Here is a 24315-nt window from a genome sequence, read left to right on the forward strand (position 1 = left end):
GTCAGGGAAGGTCCATGTTATTTTCGGAATGTTCCAAGCCACCCTTTTGCGCAGTTCACAGGCAGATTTCTACATTTGTCCTGTACCCTTCAGGCTTCAGTGCACAAGAATCACATTTCCGTGTTTTTGTCTCATGTTTTACTTCATGACTGCACTGAAGAAGCCAGTCATCATACTATCCTGGTATTTCTTATTCAGTGACACTGTACATCTACTCTTCCTGAGCAGAGGTAGTTAGCTATGCATGCCCGAGTTATCTTTTTTCCCACTAAAACCAAATAGGACATATGGTTGAATAGAAAGGTATTGGATTTTGTTGCTATTTCATTATAAAACACGTGCAGGAGAGCAAGAAGTGCAAGGGCCTTTCAGGCATACTTTGAATTACGAAATACGAATTGAATTTGAATTACTGAATACGAAACAGAAGGGTGTCTGCAGGCTCAACCTGAAAAAAAAGCTCACAGCCTGTTTTTCTCTATGTACTTCAAAGAGACACCAGACTCCCTTACAAAAACCTCGACAACATTGCTCAGAAGCTGAAACCACCTGCTCTTTCAGTGGGAACATCTGCACCTCCCTGGTTCTGCAGCCCACCCCACCCTTCTGGAGCATCTGGTGGTAACTACAGCAATCTTCATTCATTTTAGCCTGTCAGGAGACTATGCCCAGGAGACCTGTGCATGCAGTGCGTATGCTTAGCAGCAGCCTGCTGAATGCTTTGGAATCTTCTTGTGCGTGTCAAGGAGACTTTGTTTCTTCTGGCCAAACACTGGATAGACCACTTAGCTTTCATCAAGGGCAGAAAAAAGCAAATTATTGACATTTTATATGTTAATCTATGGCAAATGTCGTATTCTCCACCCTTCCTAAAGAGTACTACATTTACAACTTAGTTATTTAAAATTTTAGGCGAAGGCTGTCAGATGTCTGGCATCTTAAAAATATCTCAAAATCACAGACATATGGTCTTTTATTAAAAAAAAAGAAATGAAATAATAAAAAAAAAGAAATAACTTCCTCAAAATCATGTCTGTCTTCAGAAGTGGAGAAAACAGCAAAAGCTAGATTTGGTGGTGCTGCCCTTGTAATTCTCTACCGGTATCAATAATCTTAGCTTCATCACATTAACCACTTAATCATGTAAAGCTAGATTTTTCAAACTGAGCTTCTGTGTTTTGTAGGCATGCCTTTGTTCTACCATTTAGCAGATGAATTTTGCTGATTTGAGTTGTAACATGACTAGTGGGGCAATTCAGGTATGTAGCTACTGAACCAGCATTTGTGCTTTGAATTGACTGTTGGTGCAAAGTGATGGCATAATCAGGTATAGGCACTTTTTCTCACAGAAAAGTTCTTTATATATTATTTCTTAAGTCCATCTCACAGATTTGGGCACTATTGTGAATAGAAAGCTTTGGATCTGCTTAGTGGTTCCCACTGTAGTCAGCGAGGTCTTTTTCATTAGCTTTAATACCAAATAAAGCCCAAGTCTTCTTAGTAAAAAACAATGAAAGTCAGACTTACTAAGTAAAGGATTCAAGACTTGATACAATGCATCTTGAAGCATGCTATTTAACATTATGTCATTACCTTAAAAGTAGATGCAAATAATAAGCTTTCTGGGAGTTACTTTGATGAGAGAGGTGTATCTGCACATTTTGGCACTGAAAGGTATTTTCAGGTGTCCTCTACTAACAGCTTGAATCAGAGTTCAAGTTTCATTCCAAGGGAATTGGAAAATGATACATTAGAAAACATCCTATTGGTACTGTTCTTCACTCTGCATAAGGAAATAACATAGGAAACCCTTTTCCCACTTGGTTTCCTGTAATTTTTTTAAACTTGTTAGTGTAATTCCACTTCCTCCTTCCAAACTGATTTATGTAATCAGTACTTGATAAAACCGTGCACTTGAAAAATACACTCCAGTTTAAACTTTAGTCAGAGAGCAAGAGATTTTACTCTTCCTGTTATTTTTTAAATTTAAACTTTGAAAAGTAAATTGGGAGTCAGTCAAAGTGCATGGCTTTTATACAGGGCTATGACCAAGGCTGGACTACAGAAATCAAAAACTAGTAGGGAGACACTTTTTGATTTATTCTGGTCTTGAATTCCTTTTCACCTTCCAACAGTGCTGAATCTCTTAGCACAGTACCTCTAAAGCAAATCCTGTTAGATTTTCATACCATGCTTTACCTTTTAATCTACTGGTTTAAAATGGGGCCATCAAAATAGGCAGTCCTCATAAAGAGCTCATAGTCTCAGTGCTTTTTCTTTTTCTGTTAATACAACTTTTAAAAGTTACTCAAACAACCCTTTTGCCTTTTTTGTTTGTTTATTTGTTTGTTTTTTGTTTTCAGACAGGAACCTTTTCCCAGTAATTCAGATGACATGATTCAAGCTGACATTAGTCATTTGGGGTGATTTACAGATAATTTACCCATGAAAAAAAAAGAGCCATAAATGGAGTAAGGAGTAACTTGCCATTCTATCACATGCGTACATTCACTTTCTTCTTGCCAGGCATAGACAAAACACAAAGGAACATTTCAGAGGCCCCCATCCCTTTTTTTTTTTTCTCTTTTCAAGTAGGCATATTTCTAAAATCCAGACTTGAAATTTGGCATGGCCACAACTTTGTGCAAAAAATATCCTTTCTGTTGCCCTATAAACAAATAATGTTGTCACTTATTCCTTTTTTTCCCACCCCTCTTTTTTTTTTTTCCTTCTCAAACAAATGTGGACAGAAAAGCCCGTGACCTCCAAATACCATTTGCTCTCTGCTCCAGTTACAACTATAGCAATTGCGATGCTGCCACAGCACTGAGGTTTCTGAAGTACAAGGCGGTGGCACCCTCCAGTTTGACAAGGAGGCAGAGTAAAAGAAAAAGATGTGATCTTCTCCCTTCAAGGGGACAAGTGAAGAAAGACGCATTTCAATGGGCAAGAGAGCACACAGAAATAATGAAAAAAATTGTAACCACCATTGCCGATACTCACAGTGTATGAGCAGCCTGACCTTTGCCAGGACTTTTGCAAGAGTTCTAAGGAGGGATTTGAAGGAGATAAATCAGGTATCCCTGCAGAGACTTGAGTGGACCCTTTTAGCAAAATGGGGAACATCATCAAGTGCTTGTTTTCAAATCCTGCATATGGGTGAGGGTAATGTGTTGGACTGATGGGAGTTAGTACTTAGCTTCTCCAACATGAAATGACAGATCATAATTGGGAGGTGAGCAAGCTGTGAGCAGATCAGAAAATCAGGACAAGCAGCTTATGTTAATGTGATATAGAAAGGGATCGAGGTTCAGCGAGGAGAGACAGTTCACATACTCTCTGGTTTGCACTGGCATCAGAAAAGTTGGCTTCCATTTGGTGGGGCAGAAGCAAACCTGCTGTCATATGGGGATGCCGAGCTGAGAAATTTTTGGTGTATTGGTGAATGGAGCAGCTGTCCTTCTGTGGTGTTAAGGTAAAGAAGCAACAAACTTGAAGTGCAGACCACATGTGGATCCAAATGGAAGCTCGCTGGTGCTCTCTCCAGCCTGTTCATGGCAGCCGGCTCCACCCGAGCTCACTTTTCACAGCCCCTTCCTCTGTTTCTGCTCTGGCTATTTTGGTGCCTCTGGAGACAGTCCAGCAGCCACGTGACTTCCTCCCCAACAAAACATATTCTCCTGTTTCAACTCCGTTAGTTTTGTGGTTTTTTTCTTTCTCTTACTGACTTCAGAGATAACCCTTGGCAACCGTTCTCCCCAATCAATAGGTTCAATATCTATATGTGAGCACTGCGTCATGTAGATGGACAGGGATTTAGTCTGCTACTAGAACAGGATTTCTTGTGTTCAAGTAACAAAGACAATCATAACACACCGTTCCTTCCATACACATTTCTGCACAAGCATTTGCTCTTCAGGAAGTGTCCTGGTTTTGAAGATGGCAAAGTAATGTATTGTAGATAGAAATATACTTCAAGTAATGCCGGTCTGTTATAATAGATAATTGCAATCTTACATGGTTTAACTGGTTTTCAGCTGGCTGAAGCTAAATTATAAATTAGTAACCTAACTTGTATTTACAGCTGACACCTGCTTCCAGTATATTCCTCGTTTTCAACTCAGAAAAGCTATTGAACTGCAGCCTTGCTATCTTCTAAGTAAGGTCAAGTGACAAGATTTTTTGCAAGTTAGCAGTGATTTTGTTTTGTGGTTATGAAGGTTTCAAAAGAAAAACTTGCGTATTTTACTAGAAATATTGAGTACATTTCAATTTTACTTTTTGCTTACCTCAGTTAATAAAACTTGAATATGCTACTTGATGGGTTTGAACTGAAAAGAAAACTGTTATTAAAAAACATGATGCTGACCATTAAATGTACTGTTTCCTATTAGCAAGGGTATAGTATTGATTTGGAGACAGGACAGATAGACACCCTTCAGATAGTTCTGTTCCTGTTCCAAGAACGTCAAGAGAAATCACCATCATTCTGATTTTTAACTGTCCATGGCAACTTATAAGTAAAAAAAAAAAGAAAAATGAGAGTTTTTGCATCCCATTGTAGCTGCAGTTCTTCCAGGAATTCCTAGCTGCAAAAGCAGAAGATGACAAACAGCAGGCATTTTCACCAATGTGTTTTGCACCTTCTCCCTTCCTCCCAGTACTGCAATTCTCCCAGAATTCTCCATTAACTGAGACTGGGCTTATTTTAGCAATAAGAAGACAAATGTCTTGCAGAAGAGCCTTGGGGAAAGGTTCATCTAGCCTGTAACTCAGCTTTCTGCAGTTTTTGCTGCTGGTTAGAGGAGTTGTCTCTAACTTTCCATCCTTACCTCTTTCCAGACAATCCATTGTCATCCACTTGATATCTAGATGAGAGGAAGTATTGCTTGCCTCTCGGGGTTAGTGTGACACATTGACAGCAGAATTCACACCTGCTGCCAGTGTGGGACAGCATGTGTTTTATACAGAATACAAAACATGTGCAAGAGGATAACTGGCACAGTAAGACAGTTCCCAGAGTTGAATTCAGGAACGCCACACTCTCTAAAACCCCCAGTGACCTGAAATGGTGTTGAAAAAAGCTGGTTTAGTATATATTATTGAGCAGAATGTGAAGTACAGATTGGTTTGCTCTTATCCCTGAAATAAATCTACGGAAGAAAAACTGATATATAGGGCTAAATAGACAGAAAAATAGTGCCGTGAAATTAGGACATCACATTCTGTTTACAGTATATAGGCTGCAAGACTGTGTCTTTTAGGTTTTGATTCCTTACAGCAAGAGATGTCTGCCATTCCTGCTCATTAACTGTTTGCAAGTACAAACAGAAGTCAGCTGTGGTTGGAATACTATGATAACTTCTTCTCTTCAGGACTTGACGCACTAAACATGTAAATAACACTAAAAAAAAAAATCCAGACATTTGGTACTTATATATGTCCAATTGTCCAACATGTTGGATAAATATTACTTGAGATTCTTTTCAGTAAGTTGTTTCTGTGGAAGATAATGGGTAATCTTGTTACACTTGCAAAGGCTTGCAAAGGCTACCTAACTAAATTTATTATTACAAGTGCAGATTAGTGAGCAATTAATGCTTCATTTTGAGTCTTCTTAAATGGAATTAATCAAGCTCTCATTTTCTATATTGAAATTGTTGAAGGGAAGACTGAAAAGCCCAGAGCAGCTGCAGAACTCCGAAAGAATGAAGGGCTGAACTTGCACTTGCACTAAAGATATGATATTGCCCCAGCTTTGCTTCCATCTGTGAATACAACATCTGCTTTTGAGGAAGTGAAATGAGAAATTGCATAAATCAATATAAAGATGGTTTCTATTTCCAAGTGTAGTCCAGGGCATAATATTTGTGAAAGAGCATTGACAGTATGGTTCTATTACCGGTACAGCACAATTTTAAATTCAACATCATGATTAAAGAGGAGGCTAAAGGAAAAGTTATACAAGATTATGTCAGTGTCCTTTCATGGTAATCGCTAAGGTAAACGACATGTTACTCATCCAAGTACTCACAGGCATATCCAGTAATCATGACACAAATGTCTATGTATTAGTTAATAAAATGTGTATGGATGGGTTTCTGACAATTTTAGTATTAATGATTTGAATATTCTTCTTCTTTAGATTACTATGAATAGTCCCCAGCACTTGTATTATGTCTATTAATCTCAGGTAATATGTGTATATTCACAAAATCCTAATTGGTAATGCAAAGAAGAGAGTAATGGATTTTTTACAATTAGACATGAAACAATCCACCAAAACTTGCCATCAGTACCAAGCATTGTGGATGTTAATAATTTGATCTGAAAAAACATGCCATGTAACAAATCTGTAATGAGGTGTTTCATGTCACCCATGAATGTTGCAGCCACAAAACCTTCCCTAACCAATCTTTAAGCTATCAGTCACTCACACTGCTCCACTCTGGAAGCATGGTCTGTATTCTCATTTCCAGTGTTTAGTACTTGTGAAAACAATGGGATCCAGTTGGGATGGGTTCATGCATATGGTAAAGAAGAGAGGCCCAGCCCCAAGGTCTTGACACAGACTAAGCAAGTTTTCTTGCAAAAGCTTAGCTTGGAGGGAAAGAATAAGGGAAAAACCCTACATTTACAATTTCACATAATGCAATTAAAACAACTCTAAAGGCAAAGTCGTTATTGGTTGTGTCCAATACTTATTACATATCAAGCAAACAAAAACCAACATTGCTGTGGTTTAAAGTGCGTTTACATGTGTGCACACATTACAATCTCACCCTCTAGGGAACTACTATGTTTTCTTGAAAGTTTATAGCTCGCAATTACCAGAGACCAATGACTTACATTTTCCTAACTGATTTCCAAGAGGCCAGTTTTGTCTGCTGTCTCTTGACGAGCCACAGCATTCCAGCTCCCTCGTTAGACTGAAGACACGTATATAAACAAGTATCTCCAAAGTTGCCCTCATTCCCTGGTTGAAGTGATGGGACACTGAAAAATGGAATAACAAGAAACTTCACCAGCTGAATGGTTCACAATTGTCTGTGTCTTTCAGATGGCACAGCTGTTCCCTCTGACAGTAAATGGGAGTGCCAGGGCTCAAATTCTTCTGGGAATGTGAACGATCTTTGAAAATGTTGCCAGGTTCTGCTCTGGGTAGCACAGCACTAGATGCTGAATTTCCATACTGTCTCTAAGGAACCTGAAGTGATATCCAGGCTCAAGGACATAGGCAGGAACGTGAATTTCATTTTATCTGTGAAGACAAGAAGAGTGGAAGGGGCATAACAATCGCATGTATGTATTTCTTTGTATTTGAAAAGCAACATTTCTGCTGTATATGAAAACAAATCAATTAGATCTGACACTTTCCCACTGAAAAGCTTCCCATATAAACCAATGGCTGTAGGCTTCAGCCTGTAGGATTTACTTCTTCCCCTGGCTCAAATGATGGGAATTCATCTTCTGTTTTGTTTCTTTTGCCTGAAAACTAAGCAGTGCACGCAAGCCTTTGATCAAAACTGAATGCTAAAAACAATCCTGCCACTCCCCCTTCGCACGGAATAGTGCTTACTCACAGAAATATTCCTTTTGAAGTTGCTTTGTAGATACCAGAGAAATGCATAAGAGTCCGGAGGGCTAAGAGATACTGTACTTGTTGAGCAAAGGCCATATTCTGATGTCACCAGATATGGTATTTCTGAATAGTCTTTTATGTGGGGTTTTATTTCAGGGTTCTGTAAGAGTCTCATTTTTTAAAATTATTTTTTTTTTTGGTTTATAGAGAGAACCTCAGGGTTTCTAGAGGGATTTTTGAGAAGGGCAATTATGAGTCCTAAAAACACTAGTGGAAGAAATACTGATTCTTAAACAATACAGTTAAGACAGAAGACACACTAACTGTCTGCATTTTCATCCTAATATTCATAAGACAAAAATGAATATATCATTTCCAGAGTTTTTAAATAGCTACTTATTTAGATCACCGGAAAACGGCCCCATCCCACATAGGATGCAAAAATCCAGGGATACACTATTAGATGAAGCTGTTCCAGATAAACTGCGAGCCAACTGACCCTGGAAATTTAGTATCCAAGTTGCGTGACTCGAAAATCTGTTCAAAGCAAGGCATGGCTGCAGGCCTTGACTGTTGTACTTTAGTAACCATAGTAACATGGTCTCTGGAGACCTAATGCTAGTGAATTTTCCTTTATTTCAAGGAAGAGTAATAAGAGAAATGTGGCTTGGAACTTGTTCTCTCTCTCTCTTTTTTTTTCCCCCTCCTTATTTTTACTATGCCATGACCTTGACCAAAATATCTTTGAAGTATTTGCTGGCTGATTTTCTGCTACGGGACCAGAAAAAAAAATCAGGATATATAAAGGGTCTTGCCAAAGGAAGTTCTATCTTCCTCAAAATATTTGCTTTCATTCCCAAAGAGAACCTCCTGACTAATAATGTTTCGAAAACTTCTTAATGGAAGGAACTGATAACTTTAATCTCACAGCTACTGTGAGCACCAGAATAATGTCATACATTCTTTGATCTGACAGATTAATTGTTTTTTGTTTCAGTAGCAGGTGCAGCTTCTCGTGAGTACATAATTGGATGTACATGTTTTTTCAAAAGAACACAGGCCCCTGTCTGGTGCCAAGCTCTTTTTTTTTTTAAGTACAATGTAGAAAACTCATGTAAGAGTTTTTAAAAAGCCAAACACAAACAAACAAATGTTCACAAAACGTACTTAAGTCTGTCTCACATGTTTCAACTATTATCCTGGATTAGAAATTCCATCTGTCATTGAATCCGTATGGTTTACCAAATGGAAGTTGGCAACCATGGATTTTTTGCAGATTCAAAGTCAGTTGTTTTTCGTTGCAAAAGTGTAGATGTTCACCCTAATATTTGTATGTGTGTTTCTACGCATGAGTGTGTCTCTGTGTACTTGCTTAACTATATGCAAATTGCTAAAAATTGTGATGGGATACAAGTGGAATTTGTTGATTAAAACACACCAGTTGTACACAAAGCAAATAACATTGACATTGAACCACGGAGTTCGGTTATTTCCCCCCTCTAAATCCAAGAGCCCTATTTTAGGTTTTCCATTATTTCTACTGAAAGGAATAAAGTGAAATGAGGGAGCTGCCTTTACATCTCTGTGCTCTTCCCCCTGTGTTTCAGGCAGACATGGGCTTACATTAGAGAGGGATATGAGGCTGGTCTGTGTCCTCTTTCCCTTTTCCTCCCCCCAGGTTATGAATTACCCAGGCAGACGGCTGCTGTGGTTCTGACACAGCACAGCAGTGCAGCCTCCCGTTTGCTGGCAATGAGAGAAAGCTATCATTGGGAATTTCATTTCAGTAACTGAGAATGTGTAGAAGCATAAGTGAAGTCATTTAATACTTTGTTGTCCTGTTTAATGTGAGACCTGATAACTTAGAAGAAATAAGCTGGGAATAGTTTTTGTTAATTCTCATGGACTGAAGCTGCCTCTCTCTTCCACTCAGTCTTACAAATCATTACAATTTTGGCCAGAATAATGGAAAAGTTGCTATGCATTGTTACAGTAAAGGGCTTGAGTATGGAGTTGCATATGATACCTGAGATTTATCTGAGAAAGTCAGAAGAGGTCTTTTCCTACTCATTTGCAATCACTGCTACCCACTTCTGGGGTACCAGACCTGTGCTAGCAAACACCCTTCTCATTTACACCAGCTGTGGTAAGTAAGTAAGAAAAACATAAATCTCAGCCCAACTCTGACTCTATTCAGAGTCTTCTGTGCTACAGATGTCAGGTTTCACACTGAACTGCACTTGAGGGTAATACCGAGAAAACAGAAAAATTTGCAGTCGTGGGTAGGACTTACTGGTTATAAAGTCTTACTCCATGTGCAGCTCATCTCTTCTCATTGTAGTTGAAGCAGCAGGTTTCCCAGCTAAAATAGGGTTTAAACACATGGAATTTGTGTTAATCCTCAATAGCTTCATGTGGCTTCATAAAAGTTGTTGTTGCACCAAAGTGGGTTTTGCTTCTCCTGCCTGCAGGGCAGAGCATCTAATGTGTTTGGGGTCATGAAAATCAGGCAGTACTTGGTTGAGTGATCTTAACTCAGAAAAGGACATCAGCATTTTGAGAACAAAACAAAAACAAAGTGGGGGAAGTTTGTAATTCTCTTTATTTACATACCTCCTTGAAATCCATACTTTTTTCTGGCTTAATTTAAACACATGGATCCTTGAACTTTTCCTCCACTTTTTCATTCCTCTTGCTCTCCCCTGCTCTTCCTTAATACCTACTCCAGCCTCACAGATGTAGTTGCCAGTCCACTCATCTAAATCCTTAGAAATACACATGGTCCCATTTCCCCTTCTCATTTTTACAAACTTCTGTACCTGATCCAACTCTGGCTTTGTGAAAGAAAAATGTGTATAAAGAAAGAGCTGCCCACCTTCAACTATAGGGGAGCAAATTTTACATCTTAAAGGTAGAGACTGATCTCTTAGGCTACATGTCTGGGCCTAAAGAGTATGTGCCCATATGTTTGATTAAGAAGATTAATTTTCAAATAGGAGTATTTATTTATTGATTCATAAAAGCAGTCCTTGGCAAAGGCAGATGCTCCCCCAGATATTTCCCACTGGGGCTGAAAAACTCCAGCTTGCCTGCAGGACAACAGAAGGCACATTATAAAGATGTTCAGCATGATACTGTGTGAGATCCTTTGATCATACTCAGATCTTGGGGCCATTTTCTAAGCCTTCCCCGATAGGGCTTGGTGCATTAATTTGCTCAGGTTAGGAACATTTGTTTAATGTTCTTTATTTCTGCCTGTCCCAGCTGCTTGAGCAGGACTGGAGATCTTTTGGAATGTGCATGGTAACAGGCACAGACACTCGCATGAAGGAGCTCCCTTACATGTCCTATGGTTAACTTGTGGAAATTTTTAGTCTGTTCAAATTAAAAGGCCTGCCAGATGTTCAAAATGTAATAAAATTCCTAACATCACATCACTGATGGTTTCACTGCTCTGAAGATGAGTCCAGAGACAAGATGCCAAAAATGCTTTCTTGTCTCCACTTGACATTGGGAATGGATATCACAGATACCAAGGCTCCTTTCAGCACAGTGAAAGGCACAGATGTGAAGATGTAGAAATCTTGACATATCTTCTGGTTGGTGAGGTGCTAGGATGGATCTGGGCATTATTTAGAGCAGAAAATAACAGCAGTCCAGCAACTCCATGTGCTTGAAGAGTCAACAGGGATAACCAGTGTTCAACACAAACCCAACTAGGTGGAGATAACACTTATTCTGGAAAGGATCTCTACTTGTGGAGCTGACCTGGAGCTGAAAATTATTTGCCCTTGACTGTTCTCAGTGATGCCTCATGGTTGGTATTGACTTGATGGAACCACTTGCTGCTACAGCTCTTTGCAAACATAGACAAGCCATTGCAGTCTCTCCACTAGATTTCTCCAGTCACAGTTTCACATGTTCTTCGAGGTGCAGAGGCCCTGGCTATGTATGGTCCCCATGGGCCATGTTTCCTAAGGTGCTCCACATTTGTGATTGGGGCCAAATCTTCTGAGGAGGTCGGCCTATTGTGCACTAAACTCTTGAAATTCTGCCCACCATTGTCACAGTGGGAACAGGCTTCGAGCAGTCTTGGAAATCTGGTCCTTATTTAGGAACTGAAAACAGAACCAAGCTCACAAAAATATGTCCGTGTATCTGATTACTGAGCAATTGAAAATCTGCCCTCATTGTGGTTCAGAATTAACTCAGGATTAATAGGCACATCACTACAACAGTAAACTGTGAGAAAGGTGAAGCAAGGATAATAATAATATGGTGGTATTTCATCAGCAGCCATTTGAACTGTAATCTGAAAAGACCTCAAAACCATCACAAGAAATTATCGTCTAAACTACCTTGGAATGCAAGCCTGGAGTGAAGATATGTTCATAGAATCATAGAATGTCCTGAGTTGGAAGGGACCCACAAGGATCATCGAGTCCAACTCCTGAATGTTGTTACTGAATCTTTATCAAGGGAAGAAAGGCAAAATTAGTCTGCATGTAGCATGATAGATCTTAATGTTCGCGTCGTGTGTTTCATTTAAACCTTACTTCTGGTTTTGGATTTCTCTGGTTGCTTTCCTTGCATCACTGAATCTATGAGAATTAATTTAGCATTTTTCTAGACTAAACACTGGTCTGTATCAGTGACATATTTATTGTCTACTTTTTAAACTCATTGCATTTATGCAATTATGCTATGTATTTTTATAGAAGCTTAAGAAAATACCCATACTTTAAAATACACATCCAGTTTTAAAGTCATAGTTACAACAACACATGTATATAATTTTCTTGTTGGAGATTATTATATTATCTATATGTATCAATGCATATAAATTCAGAGCAATTATATGGAATGTGATGTTTTAAATTAAAATTAAAAACCATCTTTTAATTACATGAATTAACAACAAATAAAATTTAAAGTAGATAGTAAACTAGTAATGTAATATGGTAGCTACACTGTAGTTAGCTATCTTAACTTTTTTAAAAAAGGAAAAAAGCATGTTCTGGTTTATTAATAATCTTTTCATTTTAGGAAAAAAAGGCCTTTCTGCAAAAATTACATTTTATATCCATTTTACGCATTATTTTGTGAATATATTTTTAATTATTTTATTTTCTCTTCTTTAGTCACTGAACGGTTTTGCGTTGGTGGTGAGCGCAGATGGAATGATATTTTATGCATCATCAACGATTGTGGACTATCTAGGGTTTCATCAGGTAAATATACTAACAAATATACTGTCATTGTAATGACTTCCCCGGAGTCTCTCCTGATAACGGGCTTTCTAAAATGCAGCACTCATGGTTTTTTTGCCTTACCCTTCTACTGCTGATTAGACATACAGTATTACTGAAATGAAGTCATTTTACTATGCCATTTCAGACTAACTTTCCTTTTTTTTTGGTGATCTGACAGGTGAAGATTAATTCCTTGTGATGTTTTTCCTTTTGGAAAGCTTTTGTTAACAGAAACATGATATATTGTAAAAATAAGATTTAGCTAAAAGTTTCCTTTCAATTTCAGTATAAGATGCTGCTGTTCTAGACTGGTTGCCTGTGTAGAATAAATCTATTGTAAAGTCACAGAATAACAGAACCATGTAGATGGAAAGGACCTCTGGAGGTCATCTAGTCCAACCTCCTGCTCAAAGCAGATCCAGTGAGAGCGGGTTGATCTGGAACTCATCTAGTCAAGTTCTGAGTTTCTATGACCCCTCTGGAAGACCTGTTCCAGTATTTAGCCACCCTGACTGTAATTTTTTCTTTTTGGCTTATAACAAATGTCAGTTTTCCATGTTGCAATTTGTGTCTGTTGCTTCTTGTCCTCACTTTGCTCTTTTGAGAAGAGGCAAGCTTTGTCTTCTCTACACCCGCTCATACGGTTGATGTAGACAGCAGTAAGTTCTTCCTGAATTTTCGTCTTAAGGCTGAACAAACCCTCTTCTTCTCTCCTCTCCTGATATGTCATGTGCTCCAGCTCTTGGTAGCACACTCCTGGGCTCACTTCGGTGTCTTCCTTTTCCTGGGGTACCCAAAATTAGGGAGAACTTTGCCTTTGTTGTACTTCCTGCTGTTTCTGTCAGCCCTTTTTTTACAGCCCAACAAGGTCTGAGTAGCCATCCTGCTCTCCCTAGTTGGTACACTCTGCAAACCTGCTGACAGTGCACTCTATCCCATCATTCGCTAATCAAGAAATTAAGCGGGGTTGGTCCCAGCATCAATCCCCAGGGGACATCACTAGTCACTAGCTGTCAGTTGGACCTTTCTGTGAATCATGTTTGCATATGCACAAAGAATTCAGAGTAGAATCTAGGATCTGAAGTCAAAAAGCAGATGTGAAAAGCGAGGGCCTCTGAAATACCTTTTCTCAATCAATCATTGCTCTGAAGGTATCTTACACCAGTCATTATTTTAAGGAAATTATCAACCTAAAGATAAGCGTCTGCCCCACTGCCTTTACAAATTTGTTGTTGTAATTGTTTCAGACTGATGTAATGCACCAAAACATATATGATTACATTCATGTGGATGATCGCCAGGATTTCTGTAGACAACTGCACTGGGCCATGAATCCTCCCCAGATGTTGTCTGGACAGCAACTACAGACAGAAACAGGTGGGATTGTATATGCTGGTTGGAAACATAGGCACCACTGTATAAAGCACTGTATAATTGCACTCCACCTACACCCGTCTGTTCCACATCAAGTCTTCACTGGAAAGCTACATAGTGGCCATTTATGATGTTTTCATCCCACAGATGACATTTCTTCCTGATGTGTGACATTTATAAGGTAGTGTGTGATACTGAGGTTGTAAAGTTGATGTTTCCTTTATTTTTCTCTGACTAATGTACCTACAGATATTCTTACCCAGGAGGATGAACAGCACCATTGTTCATCCTACCAACCTTTTGTTCATACTGATCAGGACATTAGTGTTTCTCTCATTAATGAAAAGGAACCCCATGCTAAATGTTCCTGTACACTACCACAGCAGTCACACAACTTTCTGCCAGTTGTTATACCATGCAAAGTTATGTGGATAGGAGTTTTCCGAAGAAAAAGTAGGTTTACCAATGGATTTTTTTCTCACAATGGGGTCGAAATTGTAAACTTTATAAAGAATTATTGATCCCAGGAAAATGTATTCATTTCAACCAAAAGGTGAGGAAATATTTGAGGAAAGAAATTGAGGAAGCACAGTCTCGAGAAGGGTGGGGAGAAACTTTCAAGCAATCTTTCAGCTGCCTTTATGAAGTCCTCAGGAACACAATCGTGAAACTTCAGTAGAATTTCTTGCAGTTTCTGTGTTTTGCAAGAGTCTTACAGACATCTGAGGAACTTTGCAAGATTTTGTAGGAAGTACACAGAAAACAAAACAATGTGTATGAATATTTCAAACTATTAAAAGTTACAAAACATTTGGAATTTTTGTCCTACTATATACAGTGGAGAACTTCAGAACTTCTGCACAAATACTTGTGTCTTTTGGGACATAAGTATTTCGAAAGCTATGCACTTGTAGTCCAGAACTGGAAAATGCTTCGTTAAAAATCAAGGAGGCAACAGTTGAACGTTAGCTAATCAGTGATTGTTCATTTCTTTTTCTTGCATTAGCATTTTTCTTTATTTCATTCCTTTTTCTAATGTATTTTCTGCGATCTCTGAACTCAAAACCAGCAACATCTGTTATCCTGCTTTGCAACACCAGAAATCACAAAAACTCAGGAAATAAGTTGAAGTTTCTGAAGAAACTCACCTGAAACCCATTGTAGAGCTTTTCATTTTTCTTTTGGTAGAGCATGTGCAGCTGTATCTATACATGATACAATTTAATATTCGCCCCCTTCCATAAAGTAATTTTTAGCAATTGCCGTAACAGGTTCTTCAATTGGCCACAGAACATTTTCATTCTTTCTTAGTGTGATCTGATATATATTGCCTCCACTGTTGTTCTTAGGAGAAGAACATATTCTCAGTAAACTGTTTAAAGCACAAGAGAATGACAGCACGACAACAGATTATTCTTCCTTCTTAACTCGTTGTTTCATCTGCCGAGTTCGCTGCTTGTTGGACAGTACTTCTGGCTTCCTTGTAAGTATAATTGCACTTGGAGAACTGCAGTCATGACACACTAGATTTTAATTACTTTGTATGAAAAATATTTGAACATGAATATTGAATGGAAATATTGTGGAGAGGCACAGACAGGATACACTTTTCATTTGCTCTACACTAAAAAGAAACATCTATTATAAAGACATTTATCAATATATGTAAAGAGTGATGGGAGTAAAGAAGTTTGCAATATTTAAAATTGAAAGCATCTATAAACTTTTATATTTTAAGCTTTTTTGAACAATACCATTATTGATTTGTACTAGACCTAGCACAAGTGCGGCAAACCTGAATTTCTAGACAAAATATTTGCTTAAAGGAATAGGAATAATTATGATCCATTTTCCCCTTTTGTAAAGGGTCCTTCAATAATAAAAACCAGAATTAGAGCATCTCTCACATGCTTCTCAAATATCCTTACCAAGAGTGGCTCATTTCTAGAAATCACTTCCCCATTTGCTTAGTAAAGACCAGTGCTGATTCTTCTTGCTACAAAGTACGGCATGTACAAAGACAATGAGAGGATCGGCACGAGATGGGGAAATGCAAGTTCTGTCTCAGATGCTCCCTTGCTGGAAGACTCTGGTCTGAACAGATGTACCAGTTAGTCATTTTTGCACCCCTGTTTTAACCTTGTAGCTCTGGAAAATGCCCCAACTCAAAGGGACTGATTTTGTGGTGGGTTATTTTTGTCTGAGAGGCAGCAGCTTGCTATTAGCTTGATCTCTGCCTTCTCATTATTATAGAGATTTGAGGTGAGGAAGAGATGGTTCCTTCCAAGCTATGTACTTTGTATGTGGTTACCTTGGGCATATCTTTTCCTTGGTGTCTGCCTGCACAGCCCTCGGGTTGTGCCAGTCCATAGGCTTCCCAGGGAGAGGGCAGGGCAAGAGGAAAGAAACTTAGGAACCATCTCACTGGAGAGAACAGAACACAGAAAAATAATATTTCCAGCTTCAGAGTGAGGCACAGAATAAACAGCTGTTTGCACCATCACACACTGCCCAGCTCAGCAAGCAGAGCGTAACGCAGAACTTCTACTTTAAGTACACAGGAGAAAAGGAAACAAAACAAAACAAATCCACAAAATCAAAACCACAAACAAACAAACAAACAAAACAAAACAACAACAAAAACACAACCAAAACAACAACCCAAAACTAACTACAAATGTTTCATTTTACTGCTGATAATATCTCCACTCACCATGCCTCTGAAATGGAGTGGCTTAAATTGCACGAAGATAATGATATTCTTAGTTTTGTTCCCTCTTTCAAAACTGGTTTTAATGTTAAACAACATGGTCCTAGGTTGTATGCACATTTAAAATGTTTATACTAAATGCTTAAGAAATGCATAAGATGTTCTTTTTTTTTTTAATAACAGACGATGCAGTTCCAAGGCAAACTAAAGTTTCTTTTTGGACAAAAGAAGAAGTCCTCATCAGGAACAGTGTTGCCACCTCAGCTGTCCTTATTCTGCATAGTGGTGCCACTTCTGCTCCCTTCTGTGACAGAAATGAAGATGAAAAGCCTGCTTGTGAAAGCAAAACACAAAGCTGATGATGCAGCAGCAGTGAATACAAAGTATTTGCAAATTAATCTTTTAGCAGTTAGTAAAGTATACTAAGGGCTTTATGTTTATTAAGCATGCTAAAAGCACAAATTAGGCTAAGTAACTCCATTTTAAAACTGTTTAGAAAAAGTGAATAACTTACCTGGATTTAACTATATAATACATAATAACTACATTATAAGATAGTATATTGCACTTTATATATAATACATATTAAGTATATTTATAATTTTATCTAAAAACGGGAAAGTTAGGATATCTTCCTAACCTTCAGAAGTTATCAATGCAATGTCATCCTACTAGTTGTGAAAGTGGAAAAGAAAAAGTATTTTTACTGAGAATTCTCAAATTTCAGTATCTTCTGGTAGCACAGTTGTTTGGACTTGGGCATTTTGGTAGCAAACAACAGAAAACTTTAGAAAGCTGAATGAATGTGTGGGTGGGTGGATGTTCATGTAGAGTTTAATGAGACGTATTGGGTGTATGTATTTATCTTACAACAGAAGGCTTATGAACACATAAATCTACAATTTCACTAAATGGCCTGGGGCTGGTCACTTGGTAGCAATCACAGAAGATCAGGACAGATTGTGTTCAGACTCATTTCCTTCCTAACGCTTACTTTTGTTACTCTTCTATGATTGAATTTTAGATGATGTTTGGGGCTAGGATTATGTTTTCCCTAATTTGGTTAAATATAACCTTACAGCAGTGAGGTCCATTGCTGTGAAGTAAAATGCTCATCAGTGTGACTGACAGCCTCATAATTTTGCTTTTAATTAGAATATGCTTGTGTGTATGTGTGGATTTACCATCCAGGCGTGTAATGTTGTTCTAGCACATACATCCTTTTGACAATAATTAAATTACTGGAAGGCTGATATACTGATATAAGGGACTATGCACGGTTTTGGAATAGAGTTGGAAAGTCATTTGCCAGTTTTTCAGTGGCCCAGTAGAAATTAAATGACAATCAGAATCCAGCTCCTAGAATCGAGCTGCTTTACTTCAGTTTTACTAACTGACTGGATAGTGGCCAAGAATTTGACAGGAATGAAGTGGGCATTTGACTGTTTGCTTTGGTTCAGACCTGAGGCATGTTGGTCAGGGATGGTGGGCAAATTTATATAGTAATTTATTATGATGGTCTTAATAAAGGAAAAATTTGTAAAGCGGTGTTGTAGACTTTCCTCACTTCACAAACCCTAATATGCACTTTGAACTAATGGCTGGAAGAAATCCGTTCAAATCATATGATGATTATTTCACACTGAAGTCACGTTAACTCTTAAGAGTGTTGCTGGTGAGTGTGATGTATGTATCTTGAATGTGCCTTGAACAGGCAGAGCACAATATACACAGCATTTGGCTTCATTCAAGCTTAAACATTATTGCAGATAGAGTAAGTCATGAGCAAAATTATTTAGTTTTAGTTACTATATATTTAAACTATAAGTCTTTGCTAATGGTCAACAGCTTGAAGATCACATCTTTCAGAGTTTGTGATTTTACTGGCATTCACTGACAAGGAATTTTTTCTATTTTCTGTCCTCTACAGCTCCAGTTCCAAAGGTAGTTCAGGCCTCTGTGAAGCAGCAGAATCATATGGAAGAAACAGTCACCATGAAGGTGCAGCTTTCACCAACATGTTACAGATTGCTGAAAACCAAATCAAAGGTGTGTCTGCTAAACACTTTTGGATTATATACAGTTCATGGAGAAAGAACCTTGCCTTTTATTTTTCCCTGTTAGGTTTTCTAGATTTTGGTCCCAATGCTCTCTTTTTTTTCTACTCTCTAAAACTGCTTCTGTAAAAAAAATAGAAAAAAAAGTTTGTCCACCTCAAAAGATAGCGCTGAATCAGTTTGCTATTTCGGAGTGAGTGCAAATACTGCAATGCCAAGTTTACAGAGATATGAAAAACCACAGTAAATAGGAATACTCAATGTATGCTCCCTAAAAATGGCAGCACTGAATTTAACAAGAGTATGTGAAAATCTTAATAAGAGATTACCATATCTATGCCTCCTCGAGGAAAACTGGATCATCTGCTACAAATGCTACTTTTCCACAAAGATCAAAAACAGAGGAAATTCAGAATGTATTGTCTTTAAAACTCACTGTTTGCTAGCAGAGTTGACTCATGTTTTCCCAGTGTTTGGCTGTGGCAATACTTTGACAGTCTATGCTGCATTTCAAATTTTAAGATGGATAAAATTTTGACAGCAAGTCTTCCCTAATGGGCAACTTCTTCTTGAGCAGAGTTATACTCAGTCTTCTGTCATACCTGCTGAAAAACTTTAACTTCTTTAAAACCATTCCTCTGTCATAGCCCCATTTTTCATGAACATCTTCTTGTCAGTATGGTACTGAGAGGGACAAAGGATAATGAACTAATAATACTGAAAGCTCCCTGGTTACAGTTTAAGTGTTTCAAACTGCCTCATTAGGTATTTAATATTTTATTTTTAATGTAATTTGCCTAGTTCTGTGACATATTTTAGCTTGTACTTTCCTGTGCTGATGATTCCAGGGCAGCAAAGAAACCTGTGAACATTCACCATAGTTTAGGTGAGAAAAAAATGTTAAATATTGCTTGTATTAAAATAGTTCTTCTTTTGAATTGTGTAGCAAAGAATAACGGAGAAAATGGCATTTCTTTAGTCAAAGTACAAACAAATGAAGATCACTGGGTCTGGGTTCAAGCTAACACTCAATTTCTCTACCGAAGTGGTTGTTCAGAGTATGTCCTTGCCCAACAGCAAATGTTGAAGTAAGTATATTTTCCAATGCTACAAAAAAAAATATCTGAATTTCAGAAAAATGAATGTATTCTTTATGCATAAGATCTTTAAAATGACTGTAGTGACCTAAGAGAAGAGCTGTCTCAGAAGGGTTTATGAAATGAATATACATTTTTTGTTGTGGATCATATCAAATGGCTGTTATAATCCTAAACAATATTTATTTCTTTTCTTCAGTCTTTTTTCTTCTGAAGTTGAGTGCACATAGATATTAAAACAGAATATTAAAAAAAAATGCTTTATTATTAATATGTTTTGACCTTCTTGGACAAAAATGTATTTTTGGGTCTTGTTTTACTTTGCAGCCAAAACTCTTTGCTGATTTGGTGTCCTTTTACTACATTTTAACATTTCAACATTTGATTATGCTAAGCTGTGATGTTTTGTTTTGTTTTTTCCCTCCTGGGTGACAGTTGAGCTCATGCCTTTACTTGTGGATTTTCAGCATAATCTAAACAGGAATGCTCACATTCATTTTATGTTGATAGATACATGTAGTTGGCTGTAGGCTCAGCCTTGGATTTGAAGCCAATCTCACAGATTTGCATTCAACGAGGACCTCTCTACCAGGTTTTACCCTTTCCTTCCAAATAGTCTTTTCTTCCTTCCCACATGGGATTGTTCCAGTTCCTCTGGGCCTTGTTGAGGTATCTCTTCAAGCTGGTCCGAGGGAAGAGATAAGAGGGTGGACGGAATGAGCAGGGCCCAGGAGGCCTATGCAGGCACCAGCTGGCCCAGTGGAAAAATATGTGGCTGTTAGCTCTGTTCTTTTCCTTTTGGACCTTGGAGGTGAGAGAAATAAATGAAAAAGTCTTTGAACTTCCAGAGTAGATATCGCCTGCGGGCAGCAGGCCCAGCGTCCATGTGAACAGCAGAGAAGCTCCCACCTGAGGGTGGTGGAACTCTTCACCTTTGCTGGGATAAGCACAAGTGTCATCTTGCTGTGTGAGGGAATAAGCTTCTGTTAAGCAGCTGGTTAAAAAGGGCCCTTTCTTGTATTCAGGTTTCTACTTATAATTTTTGTGTATATGCGTGTGTACCTGAGCATGCTCTTTGATGTTTATTTAGTTACATTTTTACCCCGAGTGGTTAAAATCCTTCCTTTGTGCTTGATAGTTCCTGCAGACTGAAATGTTACAAGAGTTGGCCTTGAGGGTTATATTCAGTTCTGTCCTCCTCATAGTCTGCAACAGACTTCACCCTTACTACTACATTTTTTTTTTCATGTATGCTGTCTTTCTGGGAACATAGACTCTTTTGGAGAATTTTCACTAGATACTATTTCACTGTAACAGTCTTCATTTGGGGGTTTAAGCTTTTGTGACTATTGCATTTTGTTCAGTTCATGGTTTCCCAATTAGACCATTTCCTGAGAAGTAAGTTCTGCAGCAAACTTGTATCACAGCATTTGCACCTCAGGACTATCAATAATAACAATATTACTGAAAATATTCAATACCTCATGGAAAAAAACGAGAGAAAATATTCTTCTTTCTTGGTGTACTTTTATTACAGTGGGACACTCTCTCTTTGTAACAACATGAACTCCCTCTACTGGAAAATCCTATCCTTGCACTTTGAGTCCATACCCAAGGAAAACGTTCCTAGTAATTAGCTAAGAAAAAGCCTTCTAAACCCCTTACTAACTCTCCGGGTTTTCACGCTCTGTTTCCTATTGAGATGTCCACTTCTTGTCTGAAGAAGGAGAAGGTGGTTTCATAGCACTGATCCTGCCTGGCTGGGAATCAGCACGTTAGTGAATTCCATACAAATCCTGACCCTGAATATTTGGACCCCAAGTTCTGAAAACTGCTTCATTGGACATGCAATTGCTCAGGCAACATTCTCCACCAGAGCTCTTCCCTAATGTTGAGCACTTCAGCTAGAGGCCATGGAAAATTAATTCACTGGCCATCTTAGAAAAAGAAAGACAGCATGAATTAAGTTAGACATGTGAAACAAACCTACACCCAATATGAACATCTGTGACTATTCTGGATGCTTAATTCAGGCATTTTATTTCCTCTCAGCTAACTCTGCATTCTTGAAATATAAGATCGCCGCAGTTCTCCTTCAAATCACTTTGACCAGAAAGTTCTTGTGCATCCAAATAATTCCTTGCTAACAAAATCTATCTCATTTAAGATACTTTTTGCATTTTATCTTTAGATTTCTCCTCACACAAATATTATTTAGATATATTTTAAAGGAAGAACAAAAGTGCAAGGTTGTTCCCATAGTGTACCACAATATTTAAAGTTTTGTGAACTGTGTGCCTGAAATGGAAGAATAAGTGCATGTCAGAATTTAAATGAAGCAGTGACACAGAAAGGTAGCTGTGCACACACACTGACACCCTGATTCATGCACACTCTTTTTTCTCTTGAACAAATGCAAAGGTTATATGGGCAAGAGTGTGAGAGTCCTCTATTAAGTTAAGGGCAAAGTATCATTTATAATGTATGTTGAGCCACTCCATTTGTATCTGAGGAAACATCAGTTTAGAAACCTCTGATTGACTTTTTTTCTTTTGTTTCCCTATTGTTTTTGAAAGGGAAGAAGATGAACAACTGAAGGTACCAAGTGGTTTTGCCAGTTTGAAAGGAAGCGTGGAGGGACTTTCTTATAACAGTGCCATTGAAACTCTGGGCCAGTGGAAGCATCTTAACTGGACAGGAGTGAAAAACGAACAAGATAATGTAAAAGTGAAGCTTGAGCCTCACACAAACGGTGAGTGTTTTATGCCAGAGGAACCTCTCAGTTCTAACACATCACATTTAGGCGTTCAAAACAACTGCACCACAAACAGCAGTTGGACTTTAAGAAACTCAAGCTCTTGTCCTATGAGCCAGCGAGTGAACGCATGTTCAAACAGGAGAGCTGGATCATTCTACAACAGAGACCAAAGCTTCTTAAATTTAGCATCAACCTGCCCTTCCCACTGGGGGAGCACAGAGAGCTGCCAGTCTTACTCAGGTGTCCAACAGCGTTGTGCCGAGAACTATGCGACGGACCATCTAAAACTGCAGAGGCCATTCGTATCTTCGGAGCCTCTCTATGATGCACCCTTTCCCTTGGAGATGCCTATCAAAACCGAACATGATTCTGATTCTGAAAATATTGCCGATAACTACCTGACGTCGCAAAACCGAGCCTGGCTGGATGAGAACGGCTCGGTGAGAAAGCCGGGGTTTAGCTACCCCAATAGAGTGAACCTCAAAACAGAACCAGACCTCTGTGAGCCAGCCTCACTTTGTCAGAAACCACGGCACTGCCTTTACACGCCACATAACTGGCAATGCATCGTAGCGAATCATCCCAACAACCTAAACCTGAACAGATCTTGCAAGGGTTCACGTAGCAAGGAGGTGGCCCCGTTTTGCCCTCAGAACTCCTCCGGGTGTTTGGAAAGCTTGCCTGACCCACCGCACACGACGTGCTACAGCCACTTCTACAGCCCCAGTCCAGGGGAGGAGAAAGAGCAGAATAATGAGGTTTTTAAAATGCCCTGGGAATTTAAAAACCCCTGCTTGGTTCAAGCAATCAAGCGTGAGCCCCTGGATTCTCCACCGTTGTCCAACAGTGGACAGAACAGAGTACACATGAGCTTCCCCGAAAATACATTTGCAGGTCCTGTGCCTCATAAAACCACTGAATGTACATTTTTACAATAGATTTTATAACATTTGGAATATTTATAATGTTAAAAGCAAGAAGTTGTAGATTCTCATCCGGTTGGGTTAAATGAGTTTCTAAAATTAAAAGCCAGTGGAAAGAATTTGAGTGTGTGTGTGTGTGCCCATCTGTGTGTGAGAAAAACCAGACACAGACACACACACACTTCATCCCCCCACCCCCTGCCCTTCTCATAGTGATATTTGAAGAGAAAGGAAGATAAAACCTCCGGCACAGAAAAATAATCATTAATGACTGCACAGGTATACCTGCTCATTTGTCTTCATAATCTTTCCTTTCTTGTCTACGGTTCATTATGAAGGTCTAGCTATTTCTGTTTCCTGCCTTTGTCCTGTTTGTTTTTCTCAAGCTGATGCGATGCCTCTGTGCAAAGGGAAAATGTTTATGGTCTCCAGTGCACCCAGTTTACCTTAGGAGTTTTTGTTCCTTCCATCCCCCCCGCTTTTTTTTTTTCCCAACTCTGAGAAGATGCATCAGCTATTCCTTTATCTCAACAGAAATTAATGCCAACGGGCAAGGGCTTCC

At 38.7% G+C, this 24315-nt stretch overlaps 1 protein-coding gene across 1 annotated transcript in view; it reads left to right on the plus strand.

Annotated features, from left to right (window-relative positions):
* The window catches only part of AHRR (aryl hydrocarbon receptor repressor), a gene marked incomplete at both ends in the record, with an annotated part of 67761 nt that extends 43993 nt beyond the window's left edge, over positions 1-23768 (plus strand). The window contains 7 exons of the mRNA XM_080339605.1: positions 12724-12813; positions 14082-14211; positions 15558-15691; positions 17102-17301; positions 18849-18967; positions 19922-20063; positions 22649-23768. Of these exons, the coding sequence (XP_080195731.1) occupies positions 12724-12813; positions 14082-14211; positions 15558-15691; positions 17102-17301; positions 18849-18967; positions 19922-20063; positions 22649-23768 (1935 nt within the window). The remainder of the gene's footprint in view (positions 1-12723; positions 12814-14081; positions 14212-15557; positions 15692-17101; positions 17302-18848; positions 18968-19921; positions 20064-22648) is intronic.
* Positions 23769-24315: the final 547 nt, after the last annotated feature.

This window comes from Nesoenas mayeri, assembly GCF_963082525.1.
Source record: "Nesoenas mayeri genome assembly, chromosome: 2".
Taxonomy (NCBI): Eukaryota; Metazoa; Chordata; class Aves; order Columbiformes; family Columbidae; genus Nesoenas; species Nesoenas mayeri.